Source organism: Adiantum capillus-veneris, chromosome 11, assembly GCF_014529385.1.
Source record: "Adiantum capillus-veneris isolate H3 chromosome 11, ASM1452938v2, whole genome shotgun sequence".
Taxonomy (NCBI): domain Eukaryota; kingdom Viridiplantae; phylum Streptophyta; class Polypodiopsida; order Polypodiales; family Pteridaceae; genus Adiantum; species Adiantum capillus-veneris.
Window position 1 is genome coordinate 149,471,244 of NC_140941.1, and position 24,531 is coordinate 149,495,774.

The 24,531-nt window shown below is 44.3% G+C and overlaps 1 protein-coding gene across 2 annotated transcripts in view; it reads left to right on the forward strand.

Annotated features, from left to right (window-relative positions):
• The window catches only part of EMB1873 (porphyromonas-type peptidyl-arginine deiminase family protein), a 61,249-nt gene extending 37,944 nt beyond the window's left edge, over positions 1–23,305 (forward strand). For both annotated transcript variants that reach the window (XM_086524085.1, XM_086524086.1), the window contains 4 exons: positions 14,164–14,298; positions 21,445–21,674; positions 22,515–22,673; positions 22,754–23,305. In XM_086524085.1, coding sequence (XP_086380211.1) covers positions 14,164–14,298; positions 21,445–21,674; positions 22,515–22,673; positions 22,754–22,843 — 614 coding nt within the window. In that variant the 3' untranslated portion in view covers positions 22,844–23,305. The remainder of the gene's footprint in view (positions 1–14,163; positions 14,299–21,444; positions 21,675–22,514; positions 22,674–22,753) is intronic.
• Positions 23,306–24,531: the final 1,226 nt, after the last annotated feature.

Sequence of the window (24,531 nt, forward strand, 5' to 3'; positions counted from 1 at the left end):
AGCTCTAGAATCTTTCACAGTAAGCATTGATTGTATCTTTCTTGGTCATCCGAAGATGGTTCTAAGCAGCTCGTATATCTTGTTCATATTCTTGCGTCAACCAAGAAGAAATAAAAAGCTTCTTAAATTTCAGCCATTTAACTGGCGCAGTCTTGTTTAAAAGAAGCGTGGACCACCAAGTACGAGCATTCCCCTTAAAGTAAGAGGCTGCTCTCCGAATCTTGGAGTGCTCTGAATAGCGTCCTCCCGCGAAAGCGATGTCAAAGTGCTGTATAAAAGACAAAGCCTTCGAAGCATCTGAGTATCCTGAAAAAGTATCAAACTTGATCGAGTGGCCACCTTCCTTAAACTCTCGGACTTTCTTGCTTTTATCTTCGAGAAAGTCATACTGGTTGGCTTTGTAAAAATTCTTCTTGTTCGCATAAAAGTTTCCGTCATTGGAATCTGAGCTGTCTATAGACAAGTCCTCAGGAGAACTGTCAGTCTCTGGGCGAGATTTAGCCTTCTTTGCCTTTTTCTTGCCCTTTCCGAAGCTTTGTTTCTTGCTTTACCTTTTACCTTTTCTGTCTTCTTCGCTCGAATCTTAAGAGCTAGAAGAACTATCAGAAGAAGAAGAAGAAGAAGAATTGGGTACTCCTTCAAATTGAACACGCTTCTTCTGTTTCTTTGCCTTGTCAAAAGTCGACTAAAGACCCAAATATCCCGGGAAGTTGGTGCTTTTCTTCTGCTTTTTGCCGTGCTTTTTGGCTTTCTTTTTCGCGTCAAAAAGCTGAGCAATCCGTGCATCAACCACCTCTTGTAATTCCTTCTCTGTGTACTGTTTGTGATCAGAAGGTTTCTTGAGAGCGGGTTTCAGGGGTGGTGTAGTGGTTTTCTGCCACTGCGCATGCACTTCCTGAAAAGAAGTCTCGCTCATATATTTTGCCAATTTCGGATCCTTCGCAAAACTGAGCATCATCTTTGTTGCATCGCTAATCAATTGACGACGCTTCATCTCTCTTTGCTCCGCATGAGTAGGCCGAGGCGGGCCATACTGTCACCAAGAGGTGTATTTTTCCTGTTGCCTTCCGTAAATAAGTACTAGATATTTTTATTTATTTTTATTTTTACTTGTTTTCCCCGGAACCCTTGAAAAGGTGCAAGTGGACATTGCATGGCCAGTGTGAAACGGCTGCGGCCGAATAGGTTTCTCACAGCGCGAGTCTGGGTCGGTCAGTCTGGGACTGGTCGGGCCAGCTAGCATTGAATTCTGACGAGTATGGAAGCCTGTGTGTGCCAAATGAAGTCTGGGCCACTCGGAAAGTCACTTATAATTTTATAAGTTAGTGGGAACTAGAGAATTAACTCAAAAGGGGCAAACTGGACACATGGCGGCTCCAGGCAATTTTGCCACTTCCAACATGAAGAGGGGGCGCCCAATTTGAGAGAGGAGGCTGATTTTTTATCATAAGTGAGCTACAGTGTGTGTGTGAGTAGTGGGTGCAGGTCTACAGCTTTAATGGAAAGCTTGCCTTCTCCTCTGTCTCATGTAGCGCGATGATTTGCTCTCGTGCATCTCTCTCTCCCCTTTGGCACATATGGTAATGCCCCACTAGTTGGGCTACTCAGTTGAACATGTACAGTTCTGGCGGTTTATGCGCGTTTGCCAAGGCAAGAGCCTTCTGAACAGGAACCGGATTAGCTAATTGATGGATGGAAGAGTCTGAATTGGTTGATTCACCTCAGCTATTGCAATTGTATCTTGAAGCCTTTCAGATGGAACCCATAGTGACTTGATGTAGCTTTTTTTTGGAGCAAGGCAAGAGCATGGTTCATGATGCTCAAGAGAGTAGTTAAGCAATTGTATCTACTCTTTCCATACAGAATTTAGCTAGAGAAGTTTGTGCTTGAGAGTACACTAGAAGCCTTCTATGCTTGATATATGTGTCGTAGCCAGGTTGGTGGGATTGTTTAATCCTCCAACGCTACATTTCTGGAAGCATGTATATCTTGGATTACCATGATAGAATATATGTGATATCAGGAGATACTGCATGTATTATTGGCATGCAAGCGAGGTCGCTTGCAGTATTTCAAGGGTGGGGTGTGTCACCAGGAGGTGTATTTTTCCTGTTGCCTTCCGTAAATAAGTACTATATATTTTTATTTATTTTGCCGGTTATATGGTTCCATTGACGGGATAGTCACTTTTTCTTCAAAAAGTGCAGCGTGGATTATTGTGGGTGAAAGCAACACAGAGCTTGTCGTTATGGCAGAGAAGAGAGACCAGGTACCTGAAGAGGAATCTTCCTCACATGGCACGGAGAAAGTTCCTTCAACTCTTCAAGAAGAGGACAAGTTGTTTAGAACTCAACTGCGTTGCTGCATGGACATGTTTCAACAGTTGGCTAACAACCCAAGGATGCAGGAGTTCTTACAGGCTCTGACACAGGGTTTTCAGCCTCCTACACAGGGCATGACTGAGCCGTTGCAGAAAAATAAGATTTCCAATGCGTAGAAGACTCATGATGCTCGAGGGAAAGCCCATGTGGTTGAGCAACTAGCGGTGTCCAATGATCCAAAGCAACTTCCTTTAGCTGGACAAGAACCGTTTGTGAATGGTCAAGGGAGTAATGGAGACGCTATGCGTCAGACCCTTCCATTACCTAATACTTATCCTGGTTATTTTGGAGGTGGTTCAGTGTTTCAAGCTATGGCTGGACCTTCCACAGGTTATATGCCAGGGAATGTGTTCGGGACAATGCAAACAGGCATGGGTAACCCTATGTACGCGAACATGGGTGTCCAACCAGGTTTTCTGGGTGCCTACGGCCAGTTTCGAGTGCCTGGAACACAATTTGGTATGGCTGGTTTTTCGCAGCCATACGTACAAAATGCAGATATGACAGGTAAAACAGTTGATGGGAGTGCTGGAATGAACAATCATGGAGCACCACTGTTACAGGCACGTGTTTATGATAATGTGGCTCCTTTGAGTCAGCTTAAGGATTACAAGGAAGGTGGGCAGGGAGTGAATTTTGAAACTTTCAGAGAAACTGAGGATCAATTGAAGGCTTTGACCTTCATACAACAGTTCGATGCAGCTTATGCTGGAGGAAACTTCACGGAATCTTCAAAGATACGCAAGGCTGCCACTTTCTTGAAAGGGAATGTGCTCCAATGGTGGACCGCATTGTTGAACCAGGGTCAAGCCCCAACAACGTGGGTCCAATTCAAACAGCTTTTTGCGCCTGCATGGTTGACAAACACTTTTGAAGTGGATGTGATGACAGAATGGCACGAGTTGAATGCTAAACAGTGTGCGAATCTGGAAGAGTACAATAAACAGTTTTGGGCCGCACTGTTGCCAGTCACCTCTTACAGGTTTGTGCCATTGTCAGAACAAATTGAGAAGTACTGTTGCGGATTGCCCAAGAAAATCAGGGACTATTGCACAAAGACTACTGTCATGAATATATTTCAGTTGATAGAGAATGCAAGAGTGGCCAGTAATCTGTCGAAGGGAGATTCCGATGGATTTAATAGCCACAAGAAAGGGTCCTAGGGCAAACAGTTTTCAGCCAAGGGCAATGTTGCAGCAAAGCCTTTTGAGCCTCCCACAAAGAAGCCCTCCACTGAAGAAGGTGATACGTCCAAGAAGCAGTCTAAGTCTTCTTCGGGACGAGGACAAGGACAAAAGAGACATTTTTCTGGCAAAACTTTTGAAGAACGAAAAGCTCTTATGGAGGCCAAGAAATGCTACATTTGTGAACAGGAAGGACATTTTGCAAATAAATGCCCACAGAACAAGTCACAGGATAAGGATGACAAGTCAGACCATAAAGGGAAGAAGCCAAAGCCAAGTGCAGGACTTGTTCCAGATTTGGTTGGAGACTAGCCAAATACAGATGCCACGGAGCTGTGCAGAGCTTGGGGCAAAGTTAGAGACCAGACAGTGCTGGTTTTCTTTGATCCAGGAGCCCGTGCAAATTTCATATCACCAGAATTGGCATCAAAGTTGGGCATTCGTACAGAGGAGATGGGTATGACAGGGGAAGCAGGTTTGGCATGCCCAGGTCATTCAGAGCCCGTTACTCCCATTTTGGGAAAGCTTCGTATGCACATTCAGAGCTATGTGGATGCGGAAGAATTTCATATTATGCCACTTGAGGGCTGTGATGTGTTACTGGGTATCCCATGGTGTTACAGGTTGTATGCTATGGTGGATACTTACAACAAAAAGATTACCCTTGTACATAGAGGAAAGACTCATGTCCTTGATGTAAAGCTTAAAGGCGAGTCTGTTCCAGTTGTTTCTGCTTCTGCTATTTCATCTGTAATAAAGAATTATCTTTCTGCGTACTTGATCTTTGCAAAAGAAGTACCTCGAGTTGTATCTAATTTGTCTACCTTAGATAAAGACAGGTCAACTTTTTTGAGTGGTTTCAGTGATTGTTTTTCGGACTCTTTGCCAGGGGAGTTACCTCCTGAGAGACCTGAGGATCATACTATAGATCTTGTGCCAAGTTCTAGTCCACCGAATAGACCACCATACAGGGTTAGTGTAGCCCAGTAGAAAGAGATTATGAGTCAGGTCAACAAGCTTTTAGAGAAGGGGCTGATTCAGCCCAGTTCATCCCCTTTTTGTTCGCCTGTACTCTTAGTGCAGAAGAAGGATGGTTCATGGCGCATGTGCATTGACTATCGCGCCTTGAATAAGAATACCATCAAGAACAGGTTCCCCATACCGAGGATAGATGACATTCTTGATCGGCTTGAGGGAGCGTCATTGTTTACAAGAATAGACCTAAAGAGTGGGTACCATCAGATACGCATTAGGCCAGAAGATGTCCATAAGACTGCGTTCAGGACAACATTTGGTCTCTATGAGTTTCTTGTCATGCCATTTGGTCTCACAAATGCTCCTGCCACGTTTAATAGAATGATGGACAGAATTTTTAGACCACATAGAAACTTCGTGGGTACCTTCTTTGATGACATGATTGTCTATTCGAAGTCAGAAGAGGAGCATAGGGATCACTTGACTGCAGTTTTCAATGAGTTACGTAAGAACAGGCTACTCATTAATGCGAAGAAGAGTGAATTCTTTTTGCAAGAGATTCACTTCCTTGGGCACATTGTTTCAAAGGATGGGGTACGCATGGATCCCGCTAAAGTGGAAGCAATTAGGTCATGGCCACACTTGAAGTCCGTACATGACATTCGAAGCTTTCTAGGCTTATGTTCCTACTACAGGAGGTTCATCCGAAATTTTGCTGAGATTGCTTCTCCACTCCATCCACTACAGGGAAAAGGAGTTACTTTCAAGTGGACAGCCAAGGAAATTTTAGCGTTCAAACACTTGAAAGAGAAGCTGACTTCAGATCCGGTAATCATTTTGCCAGATCTTTCGAAACCTTTTGTGGTTCAGTGTGATGCATGTGGCCATAGTCTTGGTGCAGTTCTAATGCAGAATGGTTGAGTAGTTGCATATGAGAGCAGAATTCTTTTGAAGACTGAAAGGAACTTGCAAGTCTATGAGAAAGAATTGCTGGCAGTAATTCATGCTCTCACTAGTTGGAAACACTATCTGCTAGGGGCTGATTTTGTTGTCCAAACGGATCATCAAACTTGGCGATATTTTCTCACACAGACGAAGCTGTCTGAGAAGCACATGCGATGGGCAAACATCTTGCCAATGTTCCATTTTCAGATTGTGCATGTGCAAGGGAAAAAGAACGTGGTGGCTGATGCGTTGTCACGAAAGCCCCAAATTTCAGCAGTGTCAATGACTTTATCTTTGATCTTCCAAGGACGCAAACAAGCAATGATGGGATTTGGACTATCATTTGTAGGTTCAGTAAGCAGGCCCATTTCATTCCTGTGAGGAAGAAGATAAAGCCAGAACACATGGTCAAGATATTTATGAGCAATATCTTTAAATATCACGGGATGCCTCAGTCAATTGTCAGTGAGACAGGGATCCAGGTATGACGAGTCTTTTCTGGAAGGCATTGTTTGAGAACATGGGCACTACGCTAAAGTTCTCTTCTTCGTTTCATCCGCAAACTGATGGACAGTCAGAAGAGGCAAATTCTACTGTTCTGGACCTGCTCAAATGTTATGTGTCAGAGCACAAGGCAACTTGGGAACATCATCTTCCATTGGTTGAATATGCTTACAATAACACTGTACATACGTCAACAGGTAAGGCACCATTTGAGATAGTGGAAGGAGGGAAGAAAGTCCCGCCCATTTTGCAGACTAAGGACAAGATTTTTGAGGCAGACAAGTATGTGCAAGATATGGATGAAACATACAGGAAGATAAAGATTGCTCTTGAGAAGACTCAGGCTAAGCAAAAGAAAGCTGCTGATCGTCACTGTCGTGAACTTGTATTTTCACTTGGTGATTGGGTGCTTTTGCGCTTTGAAAAGGCCAGGTTAAGGAAAAGGAAAGGCAAGGAACGCTTGTTTCCTAAGCTCAGTATGCGATGTTATGGTCCTTTTCGGATTTCAGAAAAGATCAGCGATGTAGCTTACAGGTTAAAGCTACCAGAAGGCTGGAAAATACATAATGCTTTTCATGTCAGCCTTCTAAGACCCTTTGTTGGTGATGTGCCAGAGAATATGCTTGATGAGGAACAACCCGAAGTGGAAGAATTGGATGAAATCCTTGTTCCTTAACAAATATTGGCACATAAAGAAAGAAAGGTTAGAGGAAAGGTTGCAAGACGCTATTTGGTGAAGTTCAAGAACTATCCATCGTTGGATGCCAAATGGATGGAAGAGTCTGAATTGGTTGATTCACCTCAGCTATTGCAATTGTATCTTGAAGCCTTTCAGATGGAACCCATAGTGACTTGATGTAGCTTTTTTTTGGAGCAAGGCAAGAGCATGGTTCATGATGCTCAAGAGAGTAGTTAAGCAATTGTATCTACTCTTTCCATACAGAATTTAGCTAGAGAAGTTTGTGCTTGAGAGTACACTAGAAGACTTCTATGCTTGATATATGTGTCGTAGCCAGGTTGGTGGGATTGTTTAATCCTCCAACGCTACATTTCCGGAAGCATGTATATCTTGGATTCCCATGATAGAATATATGTGATATCAGGAGATACTGCATGTATTATTGGCATGCAAGCGAGGTCGCTTGCAGTATTTCAAGGGTGGGGTGTGTCACCAGGAGGTGTATTTTTCCTGTTGCCTTCCGTAAATAAGTACTATATATTTTTATTTATTTTTATTTTTACTTGTTTTCCCCGGAACCCTTGAAAAGATGCAAGTGGACATTGCATGGCCAGTGTGAAACGGCTGCGGCCGAATAGGTTTCTCACAGCGCGAGTCTGGGTCGGTCAGTCTGGGACAGGTCGGGCCAGTTAGCACTGAATTCTGACGAGTATGGGAGCCTGTGTGCGCCAAATGAAGTCTTGGCCACTCGGAAAGTCACTTATAATTTTATAAGTTAGTGGGAACTAGAGAATTAACTCAAAAGGGGCAAACTGGACACATGGCGGCTCCAAGCAATTTTGCCACTTCCAGCATGAAGAGGGGGCACCCAATTTGAGAGAGGAGGGTGATTTTTTATCATAAGTGAGCTACAGTGTGTGTGTGTGTGTGAGTAGTGGGTGCAGATCTACAGCTTTAATGGAAAGCTTGCTTTCTCCTCTGTCTCATGTAGCGCGATGATTTGCTCTCGTGCATCTCTCTCTCCCCTTTGGCACATATGGTAATGCCCCACTAGTTGGGCTACTCAGTTGAACATGTACAGTTCTGGCGGTTTATGCGCGTTTGCCAAGGCAAGAGCCTTCTGAATAGGAACCGGATTAGCTAATTGCTAATCCCCCACAGGTACGCACAGTTCCATCGCGAAAGATTGCAAGTTCGGAGAGTTTTCTCGCGTGAAAACTCGTCCAATTCACAGGGGAACTGTCCCATTGCGTGCGGGAGCCCTTGGGACACGCGTAGGCGTGTTCGCTCCGCTGAAAACGATCCGAAACAGCGAATTACAGCCTGCTGTGTTTTTCTGCAGGTTTAGGGTTTCGCACCTAAACTGCAAGGGAACCCCGGGGGAGCCTCGTGAGAGCCTTGGGATGCGTGTATAGGCTTTTGGGCACCCGGCAGTGAAAAACAGGGAATTACAGCCCGCTGAAATTCTGTGACAGCTCACCAGAAAGCTTCCAGATAGCGAGGGAATCCGTCCTAGACAGGTGCTTTTGACCTACAGGGGTTTTTGCGCCGTTATGTTGCCAAAATCAGGTCGAAAACCTGCGTTTTCAGCCCTCGCAAGGTTTGGACAGCTTTGTGAAAGCTTGTGCGAAGTGGTCGGATCGTCTACTTTAATTTGAATAAAGAAATACCGAAAGGGGCGCCAGTCTTTGGGGCCTACAGGGTGTCGGTCTCGTGTGCGCAGTGGCATTCTAGTCGCTGGACACAACTGTGTTCTCTTTCCTTCTCAGTGCTCTGTGTAAAGTTAACAGGTAAATTGAAATAGTACCGCCCTCTACGTTGTACAGGCCGGTTATACATACTCTCTGCCGGAATCTTCGTTGTGATCCCTGCCCGCATCTCCAGATGTAGAGGGAGTCGACGATCCTTGCGTGAAGCCATAGGTGGCGCGGAAAAAAAATTGGGGATCGGATTTCCCGTAGAAGAGAAATCGGCTGTGCTTTGATGCCACTGTTACAGACTTCGACACTCCAAGTCAAGAATCAATCACGACAACACCAAATAACCACTTCAAAACAATTCACAGGTCACAATAGATTTGCACTGGCCCGGCGGAGTTCCGTGCCTAGAGATATTGGCCCCAAAGACTGGCGCCCCTTTCGGTATTTCTTTTTATATTAATCAGTTCAAAGTACAAGAGAGTGGGTCGGGATTCACTCTCAGACTCTACGTCCAGATGCTCTGAGAAGTGAAGGCCCAAGCCACTTATTGAAAGGTTTACAATGGATGCCAAAAGCAGAGCCCCAAAAGCCTGAAAGCAAAAGCTCTTTTCCCTCTCTCACAGAGAGCTTCTGAAAGCAAAAGCAGTCTCACTCTCTTTCTCATTGCGTAGCCAAAACTGACGCAAAAGCAAGTTCTGGCTGCCGTAATTCACGCCCGGAAATCCGTACTAGCTGCCACGTCATCATGCGCCCCGAAATTTCCGGGCATCTCCCCTGCTGCCCTAGGTTAGGGCTAGGGTTTCTGCTGCATTTAGGGTTTCAGCCAGAAATTAGGGTTTGCTGGTTTCTGGCAGATTTTAGGGTTTGCAGGAATTTTAGGGTTTCTGGCAGAAATTAGGGTTTTTGCTGTCTGCCACGTCCTCACTTTGTGACACATCACAACCTTCCAAGGGCATTATGTAGAAGTCCTCATGCCCCAAATACCCCTGACAATGCAACTGAAGTTTGCCAATGACAAGTGTAATTACGTCCTTGCCGGTGCCGCTAGAACTGCCTCTGCTAGTGGTCCCATCCAATCGGGTGTGATCTCGAGTTGCGCCGCCAATTCATGTGAAATGAAGTTGGCCTTGGCTCCTCCATCAAAGAAGATCAGGGCTTCTTGGTTTTTCACTTTGCCCCATGCTCGGCAAAGTTCTGTACTCTCGTCCAGTGTGCTTGGGTCAGTACATACGCAATCTGGAACCAGTCCTGTTTTCATCTTGCCTTTTCGTCCACGTACCTCAGCTGCTGTCTAACCCTCTGGCGAGATTTAGACTTCTTTGCCTTTTTCTTGCCCTTTCCGAAGCTTTGCTTTTTGCCTTTTCTGTCTTCTTCGCTCGAGTTAGAGGAGCTAGAAGAACTCTCAGAAGAAGAAGAACTGGGTACTCCTTCAAATCGAACACGCTTCTTCTGCTTTCTTGCCGATGCAAATAACCTTGGAAGTCAATTCCTTTCTTCTGCTTTTTGTCGTGCTTTTCAGCTTTGTTCTGCGTGTCAAAACGTTGAGAAATCCGTGCATCAACCACCTCTTCTAATTCTTTCTCTGTATACATCCTTGGAGGAGGAGGTTTCTTGAGTGTCTGTTTGAGGGGTGGTTCTGTGGTTTGCCGCCACTGCGAGTGGACCTCGTCGAAGGAGGTTTGGCTCACAAATTTTGCAAATTTCGGGTCCTTTGCAAAATTTACCATCATCTTGGTTGCATCGTCGATCAATTGTCGACGCTCCATTTCTTCGAGCTCCGCTTGAGTAGGCCAAGGCGGGCCATACTCCTCGCGTGAATCTTTGTCGTGATCTCTTTACGCATCTCAGGATGCAGAGGAAGTCGATTGATCTCTGTCTGAAGCCATAAGTGCCGCGTAAAAAGGATCGGATTTCCCGGTAGGAGAGAAATTGGCCGCGCTCTGATACCACTGTAACAGACTTGGACACTCCAAGTCGAGATTCTACCGCGATACCACAAGAATTCACTTCAAAACAGTTCACAGTTCACAATTGATTCGACACTGGCCCGAAAGCGTTCCGTGCCTAAAGGTATTGACCCCAGAGTCTGCCGCCCCTTTCGATGTTTCTTTTTGTATTAATCTGCAACTCAAGTACAAGGGAGTGGGAGGCTCTCACTCTCAGACTCTGTGTCCAGATGCTCTGAGAAGTGGGAAGCCTGCCCACTTATTTAAAGGTTACAAGGGATGCCCAAAAGCAGAGCCCCAAAAGCTGAAAATTAAAAGCCCTAAAAAAAAAGCAAGGCTCTCTCTCTCACAAGCTTTGCTTGTAAAATTAAAGCAACTCCTTGTGTAGCTTTTTTTTTCCAAGCATTGCGTAGATTCTTACGTATTCAAAAGCTGCCGTTGCCATCCGTACGTTGTTGCCACGTGTCAGCAGCCCCGCGTTTTGCATCGGATTTTCCGGGTAGCCATACGGCAGTGCCACGTCAGCATGCAACCCGCACTTCCGGGACCAGCAAGGCGGGTGTGTGTGTGCGTCTGCTGCCCACTGGCACGTCACCGGTTTGTGACACTGCACCCATTCCAGATGGTGCAGATGACAACGGCTCTCACTATAATGCAAAGGTCGAGCCAGATGTACCAAGTCAGACAAGCTATTGACATAGCAACCTAGGTATGGATGGGAGGTTTAATACGCGGCGTACAAACGCGTACTAGATGTATTTTTGAGAATAAAAAATAAAATACATCAACTTTATTGTTAGGTGCAACAGAATTGAAATGGTGACAAGATCTTGACTTCACAGTGCACACTTCGACAAATCTCTACTTTTTTTCTTGCGTTAATGAGTGCTACTTAGCATGAGAGATGGTTCCTTTATTTCCCGAGAGAGAGAGAGAGAGAGAGAGAGAGAGAGAGAGAGAGAGAGAGAGAGAGAGAGAGACCTAATGCATAAAACCCCCCAGAACTTTACACGGTCATTTGCGAAGCTCAACTAGAGGGGCAATACCATATGTGTAAAGGGGGAGAGAGATGCGCGAGAGCAAATCATCGCGCTACATGAGTCAAGGGAGAAGGCAAGCTTTACATTAAAGCTGTGAGCACTTGCATCCACTACTCACACACAATGTAGTACACTTGTGAAGTCCAAAAATCAGCCCCCACTCAAAAATGGGTGCCCCCTCCTTGATGAGACTTCTGGAAAGTGTGTGTTGGCCTGCATGTAGCTCCCCTACTCCCCTACTGCCAAGTGTCCATTTGACTCCGTTTGGTTTAATTTCCTAGTATCCACCAACTTAAAAGTCCTGCCCATGGGTCTAGATGACTTTGAACTGAGCCTAGCCAACCTTTTACTGCTCGGATCTCAGTGCCGACTGGCCGATCATCTCGTGGCGACCTGCCCTTCCTGTCTGCGGGTGAAACTCTCGGCCAACATGCCCGTTTCACACTGGCCATGCAATGTCCGGGCATTTGTGATTTTAACAAGAGGGTCCCAAAAATTAAATAAAACTCAAGGGAAAGAAACTAGCAAATATATATAGTGGTTGTCACAGTCTCGTGACGTACCCTCCTCTTAAAATTGCAAATGTCCTCGATTGCATGCATCCTATACATGCCACAAATGATTTAGTCTGATTAGCACTCTTTTAACATCGCATGTATCCGCAAGAAAGATTATCAAACATGTGTACAAATGACTTTTGTCAAACAATGTACATTGTTATGCAGTGAATCCTTATGTACATATGAAGTGCTAGCTCTATCATCACCCCTCTTTTGAGCACGTGCCAAGCCGTTTGACCTTTGCTCTACTGAAGTGACCTGAGTTGGGGAATACGTGGGTTGCAAACCAAAAGCTTCAAGGTAACATTGCAATACATTTGGTGACTGTACATGCCATATATGATTTAGTGTGGTAAGCACCTTTTATCATCGCAAGAAAAATTGTCATACATGTGTAGAAATGACTCAATGAGACCTTCATACTTTTGTCAAACAATGTACACTTCTATTGCATCGAAACCCTTGCTGTATGCCAATGTTATGGGGTTTGGCATCATGCCTTGCATACCCCCAAGGATTGTTTCTGGCATATATTACTGGTTTCTAAGCGCATAACCAACAAGGCTCTGAAACACTGATCCACCCCCGAAATACCCAGGATGTACCTTGGGTGGTGGAAAAACATGACACATAGTATGGAAATTCTATCCATTTAAACCAAGATTTGGACTCAGAAAGGTGGCTGGCTGAACTGGTATAGCTTGTGGAACTGGCGTCCTAACCACTTGTTCGTGGACAAAGGGAATTTGCCTTGGAGCCCCAATTGACTCCGCAACATGCGAGTGCTCCGTGCCTTGCTGGGATGCGTAAGGGACCTGGGCTTGAGCCTCAACGGGCTCTCCTGCATGAGAAAGTTTCCTTGTCTGCTGTGACACTGGTGGCGCTTGCAGATCAAAATGCACCAAAACACCCGATCGGTGATTCCCTAACTTCCCCGAAGCTCCAGGGACCTGTAGGCATCAAAACTGGCCAAAACCCTAAACCTACAAAAAATTACAGCAAGCTGTAATTCTCTGTTTTGCGCTTCGATTTGCATGCCGATCACTCTTGTGGGTAGCCCTCGAGCTCCCGCATGTGTAGGGTCACTTGCCCTTTGAATTAGACGAGATTCCTCGCGGGAAATCTTTCTAAATTGTCCTGTATAAGCACCCACGGCTTTCCCGAGGCTCCATTGGCGATAACTTGCGTTTAGGTGCAAAACCCTAAACCTGCAAAAAAACACAGCAGGCTGTAATTTTCCATTTCGCATCATTTTGAGCGGAGCAAACATGTGTACGCGTGTGTCAGAAGCTCCCGCCTGCAATGGGACAGTTCCCCTGTAAATCGGACGAGTTTTCACGCGAGAAAACTCTCTGTTTTCGCATTTCGTCGTGATGGAATTGTGCGTACCTGAAGGGAGTTAGCAATTAGCTAATCCGGTTCCTGTACAGAAGGCTCTTGCCTTGGCAAACGCACATAAAACCCCCAGAACTTTACACGGTCATATGGGAAGCCCATCTAGAGGGGCATTACCATATGTGCAAAGGGGAGAGAGTGATGCGCCACAGCAAATCATCGCGCTACATGAGTCAAGGGAGAAGGCAAGCTTTCCATTAAAGCTGTGAGCACCTACACCCACTACTCTCACACACTGTGTAACACACTTGTGAAGTCCAAAAATCAGCCCCCACTCAAAAATGGGCGCCCCCTTTATGAGGCTTCTGGAAAGTGTGTGTTGGCGTGCATGCAATTCCCCTACTGCCAAGTGTCCATTTGACTCAGTTTAATTTCCTAATATCCACCAACTTAAAAGTTTTGCCCAGGGGCCTAAATGACTTTGAACTGAGCCTAGCCAGCCTTTACTGCTCGGATTTCGGTTCCGACTGCCAGACCATCTCGTGGTGACTTGTCCTTCCTGACTGCGAGTGAAACTCTCGGCCAACGGCCGTTTCACACTAGCCATGCAATGTCCGGGCATTTGTGATTTTAACAAGAGGGTCCCAAAAATTAAATAAAAATCAAGGGAAAGAAACTAGCAAATACATATAGTGGTTGTCACAGTCTCATGACAGTGACTCCAATCTGCCATCGCAATAATTCAGTGATGATTTTGTGTATCCTTTTTGTTACTTAATATTCTTGTGCTTTTGTGTGATTGATTGCTTATTTTGAGACATGGAAAAACAGGACATTGTTGCTTGTGTTTTGAATTGCAAAAATTGTAAGGTGCATATCATATACAGTATGACAGTTCTGCTGAAACTTTTCAGGTACATGCATAACAACGGAGGAGTGCCTTCTAAATCCAAACAGAAACCCTTCATTGACACGCGATCAAATTGAGAGACAGTTGAAGGACTATTTGGGTGTGCAGAAAGTTATTTGGCTACCATATGGCCTTTATGGTATTGCTTATCCTTGATTGGTTTTACTTTTGCAATGTAAAGGAGTCTTCTTCTATAATTTCTATTGTCTACTTGGCAAGTTGAGTGTGCTATCTGTATTGATAGTGAAACCATGTTGGTGAAGTTTAGCTAGAGTTCATATGCAAGGAATGAATTTACTGCAAATGTTTTTTCTTGAAAATTACAACATTGAGAGGACAGGAAATCGCTTTGCATATGAGCCATATTTTTTGTGTACAATTGTGCGTATTCTCTCTCTCTCTCTCTCTCTCTCTCTCTCTCTCTCTCTCTCTCTCTCTCTCTCTCTCTCTCTCTCTCTCTCACACACACACACACACACACACACACACACACACGCACGCACGCACGCACGCGCACATTTTTGTTTTGTAAATCGTTTTGATTAATTTACAAGTGGGAAACCTCGAAGCCAGGAAAACCCACATGCACAAATCTGATATGTGGTGGAGGAAGCTTCTCTCTGCCCTGTGGAAAATGCCACTTGTCTTTGAAGGAGCGATTGTTTCTTTGGCGTTGTTTGCTTGGAGTTCTCTTGGTGGGCACTTTTCTCAGTGCACGTCATATCCGCCCTTCTTGTTGTATCCGTTGCTCGACTGCGCGGAAGAGAATGTTTGTCACCTTTTGTGGGAGTGCCCCACACACACACACACACACACACATACACACCCCACTTGTAAATAGTATCAAACAAATTGTCAATAGAAAATTTCGGATATGTTGCTCCAAGTGTATGTGTTCTTTGCCTCTTCTGTTTGAGAAGCCAGAAACCTAGTCACTGTTCTTATTTGACTTGTCTTCTTTGTGGCTAGTGGCATAGGGTCCATCTAAAGAGTGGAAGATTATAAGATATATGCCATGATCATATCCTTGCAAGGTACAACATGATCTCATACCTAAGTTCAATTCCCATGGATGGCCTTAGCTTCTTTGATCAACATACCTAAACCATTCACACTCACTCGTGTCAGCTCTTCTTTTGTCACGTGCACATCCAACCCTATGTGCATGTGGACAAGCTCTCTCAGGTCTAGGGTTCAAGTCAGCTTAGGAAGTGTTCTGGCACCTTCGTGAACCTGTGAGCAAGCCGTGCATGTCCAGGCACTTAGAGTAGTTGCATATCCTCTGGTTGCACACAGCATGATCATCAGCATGACATTGAGTACCCCTCATGAGCATTTTACAGTGCATAGAACCCATTTTCCCTGTTTGCTCATTTTTCACTTATTATCTAATTAGTGACTTTGTTGGAAAATTAAGTAGGGCAAATTTGCTAAGTCACTATATAAAAAACCTAGCACTGGCACTTTCTGGCAGAAGAGGCAGAAGAAGTTCGAGCAACTTGCAGTGCACCTTCTCAGCAAGACCGGCAAAAGGCCTAGCGTTTTCAGCCAACAGAACTGACAACGTTTTTAGGATTCCTTTCCATAGCGTTTTCAGCAGCAGATTCAACCTAGCATTTTTCATCAACAACAGATTTCACTTTGCATTTTTCCAGCTGCAGACCTAGCCTAGTGTTTTCCAGTTTCCGGCATCAGATCAGCCCCAGTACATCAGCGTTTTCACTTTTTCAGCACTTAAGACACAACAAATCCAGCCCTTAGCCTCGCAGATCTCACCTACCCGCAGCAGATCCTCGCCGTACCGTCGAGTTAGCCAGTGTTTTCAGATTCAGCCCACTGTCCGCAGATTTCAGCATCTGCGTTTTCAGCGCATCGTCGTCGCATTGTCGCCATCGCCGTCCTCGCTGATACAATATTATTATTCAGCAGAGAGTCAGCAGTTAGCAGATTTCAGCTTTTCAGCCCTAGCGTTTTCAGATTTCAGCCCGTCCTTGTCGTCGTCGTTGTCGTCGACATCGCTGGCAAGTCCATTGCATCTAGACCATTGTACTAGATTTGTGCAATCAATAGCATAGACCTCTCTCGCCATAGAGAGAGGGGACTTTTGGGAGGGTTTGAGAACCGTCTGGTGTCGTATTCTTCTCTCTCTCTCTCTCTCTCTCTCTCTCTCTCTCTCTCTCTCTCTCTCTCTCTCTCAGTCTCAGCACCTTCATTCATAGTAGCATTCACTTTGTTTGTGATCATTGCGCTGTCTCATTAAAGGAACGGAAGGCTCTCCCTCCGTAAGTAAAAGGAACCCTTGAGCACAGTTCGGAGCACTCATCTTGAGCAAGATCAACATCCACTTCCGCTGCACTTTACATCTTTATGCTCTTCTTTGGACTCGGAGAAAACGGTGTTTTAATCAAAGTTTGTCCACATAGTGTCTATGCTCTTGAAAGATCCTATCTATCATCCTGTTGAACGTTGCATGAGCATTTGTGAAGCCTAACGACATCGCCAAAAACTTGTTCAATCCAAAGGATGTCTTGAACGCGGTCTTGTAGACATCTCAAGGAGCAATCTTAATCTGATGATAGTGAATTTTAAGATCGATTTTGTTACAAGAGTGATGATGTGGCAGATTCTATGCAATTTGGAAGGTGCATTTGGGTGCCTAATTTCTAGCAATTGCATTTAAAGAGGTATCAGCTTTTTGCTTTTGATGCTTTTTGCTATTGCCTTTAAATAAGAGCCTTGGGGGTGGCTCTTCTCTTGCAGATTGGAGAGAGGGCTCCGAAAGGGGCTCTAGGGTTTTGAGGCTAGTGCATTTGGGAGTGGAACCCTGCCACTCTGTGTCTACCATATGGATTCTCTCTTTTCTCTCTGTTTCAAGATGTTTTGAAGTGTTAAAAGTTTGTTCCAGTTCTGTTGCTCTCTACGATTTCAGTGGTATTAGAGCATCAATCCTATGTTGTTTTGAGTGCATCGAAAATTCCGCAAGGCTGAGCTGGCAAGATAGTGATCTTCATGCATCAATAGTTCTGGATTAGATACGATGACTAGCTTTATTGTTTGCATCTGAGAGGTCAATGTGAACTATGGGCACGTAGATACAAATTCCAATGTGGACTAAGATTTGTGCACATGCATGCTTTGTGAATGTACTTTTTTTGGGGATGGTCATTGGCATGTCTGCATGCAATCAATGTTTATTGAAGATTTGGTACTATTGATGATACAAAGAGATTTAATGCATCAAGACATCCATTAGAGATCTGAGAGATCTAGATGCGATGGCTAAATCGTCATAATGATCACGATTCGTGTGTGAGATCTTGACACGGATAATGATGTGAATGTGATTGTGCAATGACGAGTGTTCTTTGTGCAAATGCATGATCTTAGTAGTCAAATGCATGTATGCATAGAGTCAGTGTCTATTGAGTTGGTTTACAATTTACAGCTGTTTTGTAAGTGAAATCGAGGGCGATTACTGCTCGTTGCAGGGGGGTATGTCACAAGGTGATGACGTGGTATGACCCTATGATCAAAAGTGAAGAACATTTGAATAGAGGAGACCAAACTGAAAAAAGCAAATCAGCCAACAGGCCCATAATGTGTTGGGATTCACGGCAGAATTTGTGGCAGAGAACGCAAAGTGTTGGCGTGGCATTGAGACCCGTGAGTTGCTTTTTCAACCGTGCTTACTAAAAGCGTTGACTTTTTGGACGCGGGATCTGTAACCTATTAGGCTCAGCTTTTAAATTAGAGTTGCTTTTGGGTGTCAAGATTTTTGGTGGCTTAGCTTTTGAAGGTAGATTCTTTTGGGCTTGTGTGCCTTTAGAAATGAGCCTAAATCAAGATATTTAAATGTGTACACTTGAACTGTAAAAGTTAGAAAATGTAGATATATTGGAATTGATAAAAGCTATCAAGAACGGACAGCTCGGATGTGTCATATGATGGGTGACATTAAGCATCGTGAAGGAGTTGTACGGTTGGTTCGGTGGAAGAGACCGGGGAGTGGGTATTTCTGATGCGTCACATGATTGGTGACGGGAGCATCGAATAGGGAATATTCCATTGGTTTGGGAGGAAATCTAAAGGATTACGCGTGAAGACACAAACACAAGAATAAAGATGGCTTTTGAGAAGCTTTTTCTAGAAGCGAAAGTAGATGCTTTCCCGCGAGGAAATCTATATCTGCATTGCATTTGTGTACGAGGCTGCATCCAGAGATGCTTGGGAAGTGTTGTGTAACGGAATCTAGAACGGTCTGCGGAGCTATACGCTTCGAGTGTAGACGGAAAAGGAAATTGAGAGCTCGCCTCTCAGAATTTCCCGCACGGGAAAGGGAGTCTAAGATCTAGAACGGAGGGGTTTTATCCGGTTCTTCCGCTTGTAAAAAGATTCTCCCTAAATAAAGATTCTCTGTAAGTGGGGGACCAGCCCATCTTGTGGTCCCCAATATTGGGTCGATCTTCTCCCTCGTCTCTTTTGGTTGAAATTCTATTTATCTTCAGCTTATTGATTATTCATATGCGCTCCTGTTGTGACAGTAAGAAGTACCGTATGGGGCGCCTAACTTAGGGGCCGATGCTTCTAGGTGTGGAACTCCACCACTCCCTTTCTCTTGTCTACTGTGTCTTTTCATGTTCAAGTGTTCGCTGGTTCGGCTGTGTTCGGTGATTGTTGTAGTGATTTTACCGCCTTGCCAGTGGCTTGTGAGTTACAATAAGCACTTTGAGAAACAATCGGCTTGAGTTTGAAGGAAACCGAGATGCTTAGACCCTAACTTTGACAAATTTGAATCCTTATGCTCACGCATAGGTTTGCCGAAGATTAAGGAAAAAGATTGGATTTCATGAATTTTACGAAACGATCGAAGCCGATACAATGGGGATAGACTTGCCCTTAAGTATCCTTAAGAGCACATTACACCCCTCAAGTGGCATAATATAGAAGTCTTCATGTCCAATGTAACCTTGACAATGCAAGTGAAGCTTGCCAATGATAGGTGTTATCACAACTTCATGCCCTTGCGACACCAGCCTGCATCCATCTATGTTCCATATCTTTGGGCCTTACTTGCAAACGAGCCTCCATCTCTGCAAATTGGGCTTCGTCCGTTGTCAATGAAGATCAAGGCAACCTGATCCTGTACCTTAGTCCACGCTCTGCAAAGCTCAGTCTTCTCATCCTCGTGGTCCTTGGGTGTCCTCATGAAATCTGCAATAAGCCTTTTTTCAATCTTTCCCCCCTTTGTAGCTCGTTCGGCTTGTCTTCGGGCTTTTCCTCCTTGTTAGACAATTTGCCAAAATGTGCCATACTTCACCACAACCATAGCGCTTTCCTTGTAAAAAGAACTTTGCCTTGTGCTCGGCGGATATATGAGGAGCAATGGACTCCTTCCATTACACCAACTTCTTGCCCTTCTTCTTTCCTGTGGAAGTCCCTTTTTGAGTGACCTGGATAACGGAGCACCGGTCTGAAAAGTCAAAGAGGTTGTGAGTAACGCACAGCCATTCAAAGCGTGGGCCATAAGCTTCTGAATGCTATAGGACTTCTGCTTTAGGCGATAACTCTGTAGCTTGTCGGGTACGCCACAACAGCAGCACTCTGTCTCCTCCTTCAAAGGAACCTTCTTGAAGAATGTGGCTCCGTTTCTGTCTAGGAGTTCAACCAAAAAGATGGAGGTCTGATATCCTCCTCATCCTCATCCTCATCTTTATTAGGATATTCATGGTGCTTCTGTGTCTGCGAGACATGACTCTCATGTGTGTTCTCTTACCAGGCCTCTCCTGTTCTTCCTCCTGAGTAGTTTTTGGGTCCTCATTATCGAAGTGAAGGGTAGGTCGATCATGTTTCCTTGAAGTATGTGGAGTAGTAGTCTGAGAACCATGTGCTTCACCTCTAGAATCCCTTGATAATTGTCCCATACTTGCCGAATGCTGGCTCACTTAGCGCCCTCTCTCTCTCGTTGAATGTCCTCTGTGGTGATAGGAGAATTAGAACCCTTCTTGTTGGCAGATGATGTTGGCTTTCGCTTGTTTTTAGCTTTGTAGATGTCTTGCATTTCAGATTTACTATATCTTGCCGCTTTTTGGAAGTTCGATCGTTGGTCAAGTACGCATATGCTTGGCATGAAGAGGATCCTATGCGAAGCCAAGAAGTCGATCCATAAAACTTGCACCTGCTTCCTCAGTTTCCTCTTCTTTATATTCAGATTCTCATTCAGGTTCTCTTTCTTCAGAATCGGTCTCCTGCTTGTGTTCTCTATTGGTTCTATGTGATGATCCATGGCGTGTGCTGCAAAAAGTCGGATCGGATCTTCCATAGAAGAGGAATCGATTGAAAATCTGATACCACTATAACTGGCAAGCCATTGGGAAGATGGTGAATCCACAACAAATACACGACATAACTTAAAAACCGATAACACTTAAAAGGCTCATATTTAATGGCACGTGGCCCAAAAGTGACATTGCTAAAAATTAGGCACCCAGAAGCTCTGCAATTCAAAGCTGACGCCCATTAGGTCAATGCTTTCAAAAATTGAAGCCAAAAAGCAGTGCCCATTTGCCACGTTAGTAGCCCTTGAATCACGGCGCATTTTGAATTGGTTCTAGCGATGCGTTTTCCAGCGGCTTTTACGGCCGGCACTTTCTCTTCCTTTTCTTTGTCAGGTCGAGTACTAGTCGCGTCATCCCTTTGTGACATCATCTTTTACTCAAGCCATCGTAATTTAGGACATTCTTTTGAAGAACTCTTTAATGGCAATACAAGAGGAGAGGTGTCTCAGAGTTTCCTTGGAGTACCCCACAAATGACAATGTTCTTGGGACGTCCTAAATGCTCCAGAGTTCAAAGCATGCATGATGGATGAGCCTCACCTGAGTTCCATACATATTTCAGCCCATAACTTGGCCGTACATAAAGTCCTCATTTTGCTTACATCACGTCTCATTCTGAAAATGCTTTCCTCTTCACGACATAGTCATGTTCCGCTTTGGTAATGGCTTTGTTCATTCGTTCTTTTAGAGCATCCATATCCACAATAATGCGACTAGAGTTATGTTTTCGAATCCAAATCTTTACCTTGCTTGTTTACCGTCTCTTGTTTGTCGAGAGACCAAGTGTGCCATTAACATGGCTTCCATAAACAAAATGTCACCGTCTTTGCAGTAAGTAGGACTTTGTGGGTCAGTTTCAAACGTTCATGTGATTCAAATGTATACATTGCCGTCTGGTACAAACGAGTCTAAAATGTCTCTCTTTTTTTTGGTTGGTTTTTTTTGAACCAGGGGATGATGATACAAATGGTCATGTTGACAATTTTTGCTGCTTTGTGAGGCCTGGTGTTGTACTTCTTGCTTGGACAGACAACCAAGAGGATCCCCAATCTCGGCGATCTATAGATGCTTACAATATTTTAGCAAACAGTACGGATGCAAAAGGGCGTTCTTTACAGATAATCAAGCTGCATGTACCTGGCCCACTCTACATGACAGAAGAAGAGGCTTGTGGATTCGCTGTAAGTAACTAACATGCTGCATTGACAGTTTCTCATTTCATGTGCGTATGCTTTTCTGTGCTGTGCGTGCGTGTGTGTGGGGGGGGTTTGGGGGGGGGGGGGGCCTGCTAATTAGACAGTTAAACATCACCCAGTACCATGTACAATAGACTATTCTTGAGTATGAAAAGGGACCCATTCTATTGGAAAACAGTAAGTACACAAGCTTCACGTAGATTGCAAAATTGTGTACGGAGGAAAAGGTGTGTGCATCCTTGTCCAACAAATGTGAAAGCCCTGAAAATGGTACCTGAGAGTGAGTGTGTGTGCGCGCGCGCGCACGTGTGATCCATATGAGGAACCATGCTGTCAATGAATGGGCACCGGTAAATGTCATTAACAATGCAAGTTTTGCTGCAAAGGTGCCCGTGCGCCAGATGTACCTAATATGGATCTCCAGAAGGAAATAAACGCCTCCAGCATCTTCAGCTTTTAAGAAGGCTGCATGCTGCAAATGGACTGTTTATTACGCTATAGCAATCTTTATCGAGATCACTAGGTGGATAGGCAGATTTGAGAAAACCATCCAACATAATTCATACGTCAAAAGCTATCCGCCAATGCCTTGGAACCTTGCTGGAAGTGTAAACAAAAGGGCCTCTGGATTTCAAGGGATTCACTTCATTTTGACCCATAGTGCATTAAACTACAGTAGTTTTTGTGTGATGTGTTTTTCATGCAAGAAAGACCTCCATCCACAGCTTGCTCTAGAAATGCTGACATCAAATTGTAGTCTTCTTACAGTAGTGTTCAGCTGTTTTGCAGAGAGAGTTAAGATTTGTTCTCATTATATGAACTCAGGTTGGGGACGGAGTGCCAAGAGTAGCTGGTACACGTCTTGCTGCATCATATGTGAACTTCTTTTTGGTTAATGATGGCTTAATAGCCCCATCTTTTGGAGACAACTCTAGAGATGAGGAAGCCCTTGCAGTTCTCAGTGCTACCTTTCCTGACAGGAAGGTAAGAATTTATACGGATGCTTCCCTTTATGTGAGGCTATGGGTCTTGCCGTCTTGAGAAATTTCTGCTTTTCGTTTCAGGTAGTGGTGGTTCCTGGGAGGGAGATTGTGCTTGGGGGTGGCAACATTCATTGCATCACCCAGCAACAGCCTGCAAGAGTTCGTTTATAAAAGATACTTACACTGGCCTCATAATAGTACAAACAGAGTTAAAAGAGCACTCCATTCATCAAGGAGTCCTCTTTGCGCTTAATGTGTAATTTTCTGTTAAACTCAAACAATTAAATACTTTCAGATAGTGGCACAAATGGGTAACAAGGTTTCCCTGTAGCTTACTTTCCCTCCAAGAAAATGCACCCCATTTTGCTATGTAACTAATCATGTCACACCTATAAAACTTATCCAAAGCTTCCCTAAAATCCAGCTAGTTATCCTCTTTGTGCATTTGTAAAACTACAACAACCCTCATCACTTGCCACTTGGCATGCACCCCCATCGTCCTGGTGATCGCATGTGTGGGTAATAGGCTGGACATGTTTCGGCACTGGGCAGGTGAAGGTTTAAGCTGCAAAATTGGAGCTTTTTGAAATCAAGAGAATACGCATAATAAGAAATTCTGTGTTTTGGATATAACCTACAATGAGAAATTTGAGGGATGGTCTTTGTGACGGGTCTGCAGCTGCTCCCACATTTACTCCCTGCTTTGGTCTTGGTGGCTTTTTGGTATTTGTCATTTGGCATGATAGCTCTTTTTCTTTGCATGCTCTATTGATTTCTTGTTCTGTTGTTTTGCCTGTTTCTTGTTTGTTTTTTGCTGTATTTCCTTGCTATGAAGTTTGTGTGCGCGCGCGTGTGGAGGAAGGTTTTGTGGGTTCTATTGATTTTGTTTTCATTCTTCTCTTAAGACCGTTTTTGTTTTGCTTTCTCGTTTTCTTTGTGTTGGATTGTTGGTTGTGCTTTGCTATCTCTACCAGGATTCCACTGCGGGTCTTCATATGGTTTTCATCAAAGCCTCCTTCGCTGTCTTCTTGAAGTTCCCTTCCCAGCTATGGTCAAGAGTCACCTTCAAAAAGCAAGTGGACTGGTCACTATACTCGCTGACAGCTCCTCGTTTGCTCCTGTGCAGTGCTATGCTACTCACCTTGTGGCCTCCTCATGCAATTTTCCTTGTGATGTCAATTTTTTCTTTCCCATCATCCTCATCATCAATTGTTCCCTCCCCTCTGTTTATATATGGTCTTGTTGCTAGATGGTTCCATTTGACGGGCTTGATACCGAGCTCTCGTCATTGCAAATGCTACTTCGTCCATATCACCGTTGGTGGCTTCTTGGTGGTTCAGGTTTTTGATACGTAATTGTAGAGTGTGCTTTTGAGACATGTATCCAATCTTTCAGAGGTTGTTGTCATCCTCTCTCCATGTAGCTTGCCAAGTCTCTCTCTCATCACCACGAGAGTGATGAGAATGGGCTTTAGCCTATGATCCTACCCTTACGACATTCAGACGAGATGATAAGAGATAACATTACATGAGATAAGGTGTTCATTTGATGCATGCACTAGCTTCTAAATTTAGTCCTCATCTTACAGGGTCGACCCCTCTTCCTAGGGATGCTTTTGGGATGCATCTCGACTTGTAATGAATGCACTACCCATTGTACTGCTCTTTTGTACTCTCATTTTGATACAGTTGAATAATCAAATGTCCAATTCTTGTCACTTGTTATGTGTTATTATGGTATTCTAATCATGAATGCTACTATGTTGAATCCTCCATAGATTAACAAGTGATATCAGGGCCCACTAAGGGTTGATAAATTACTAACTTAATAGGATTATCAGCACTATTAGTAGTTATCTT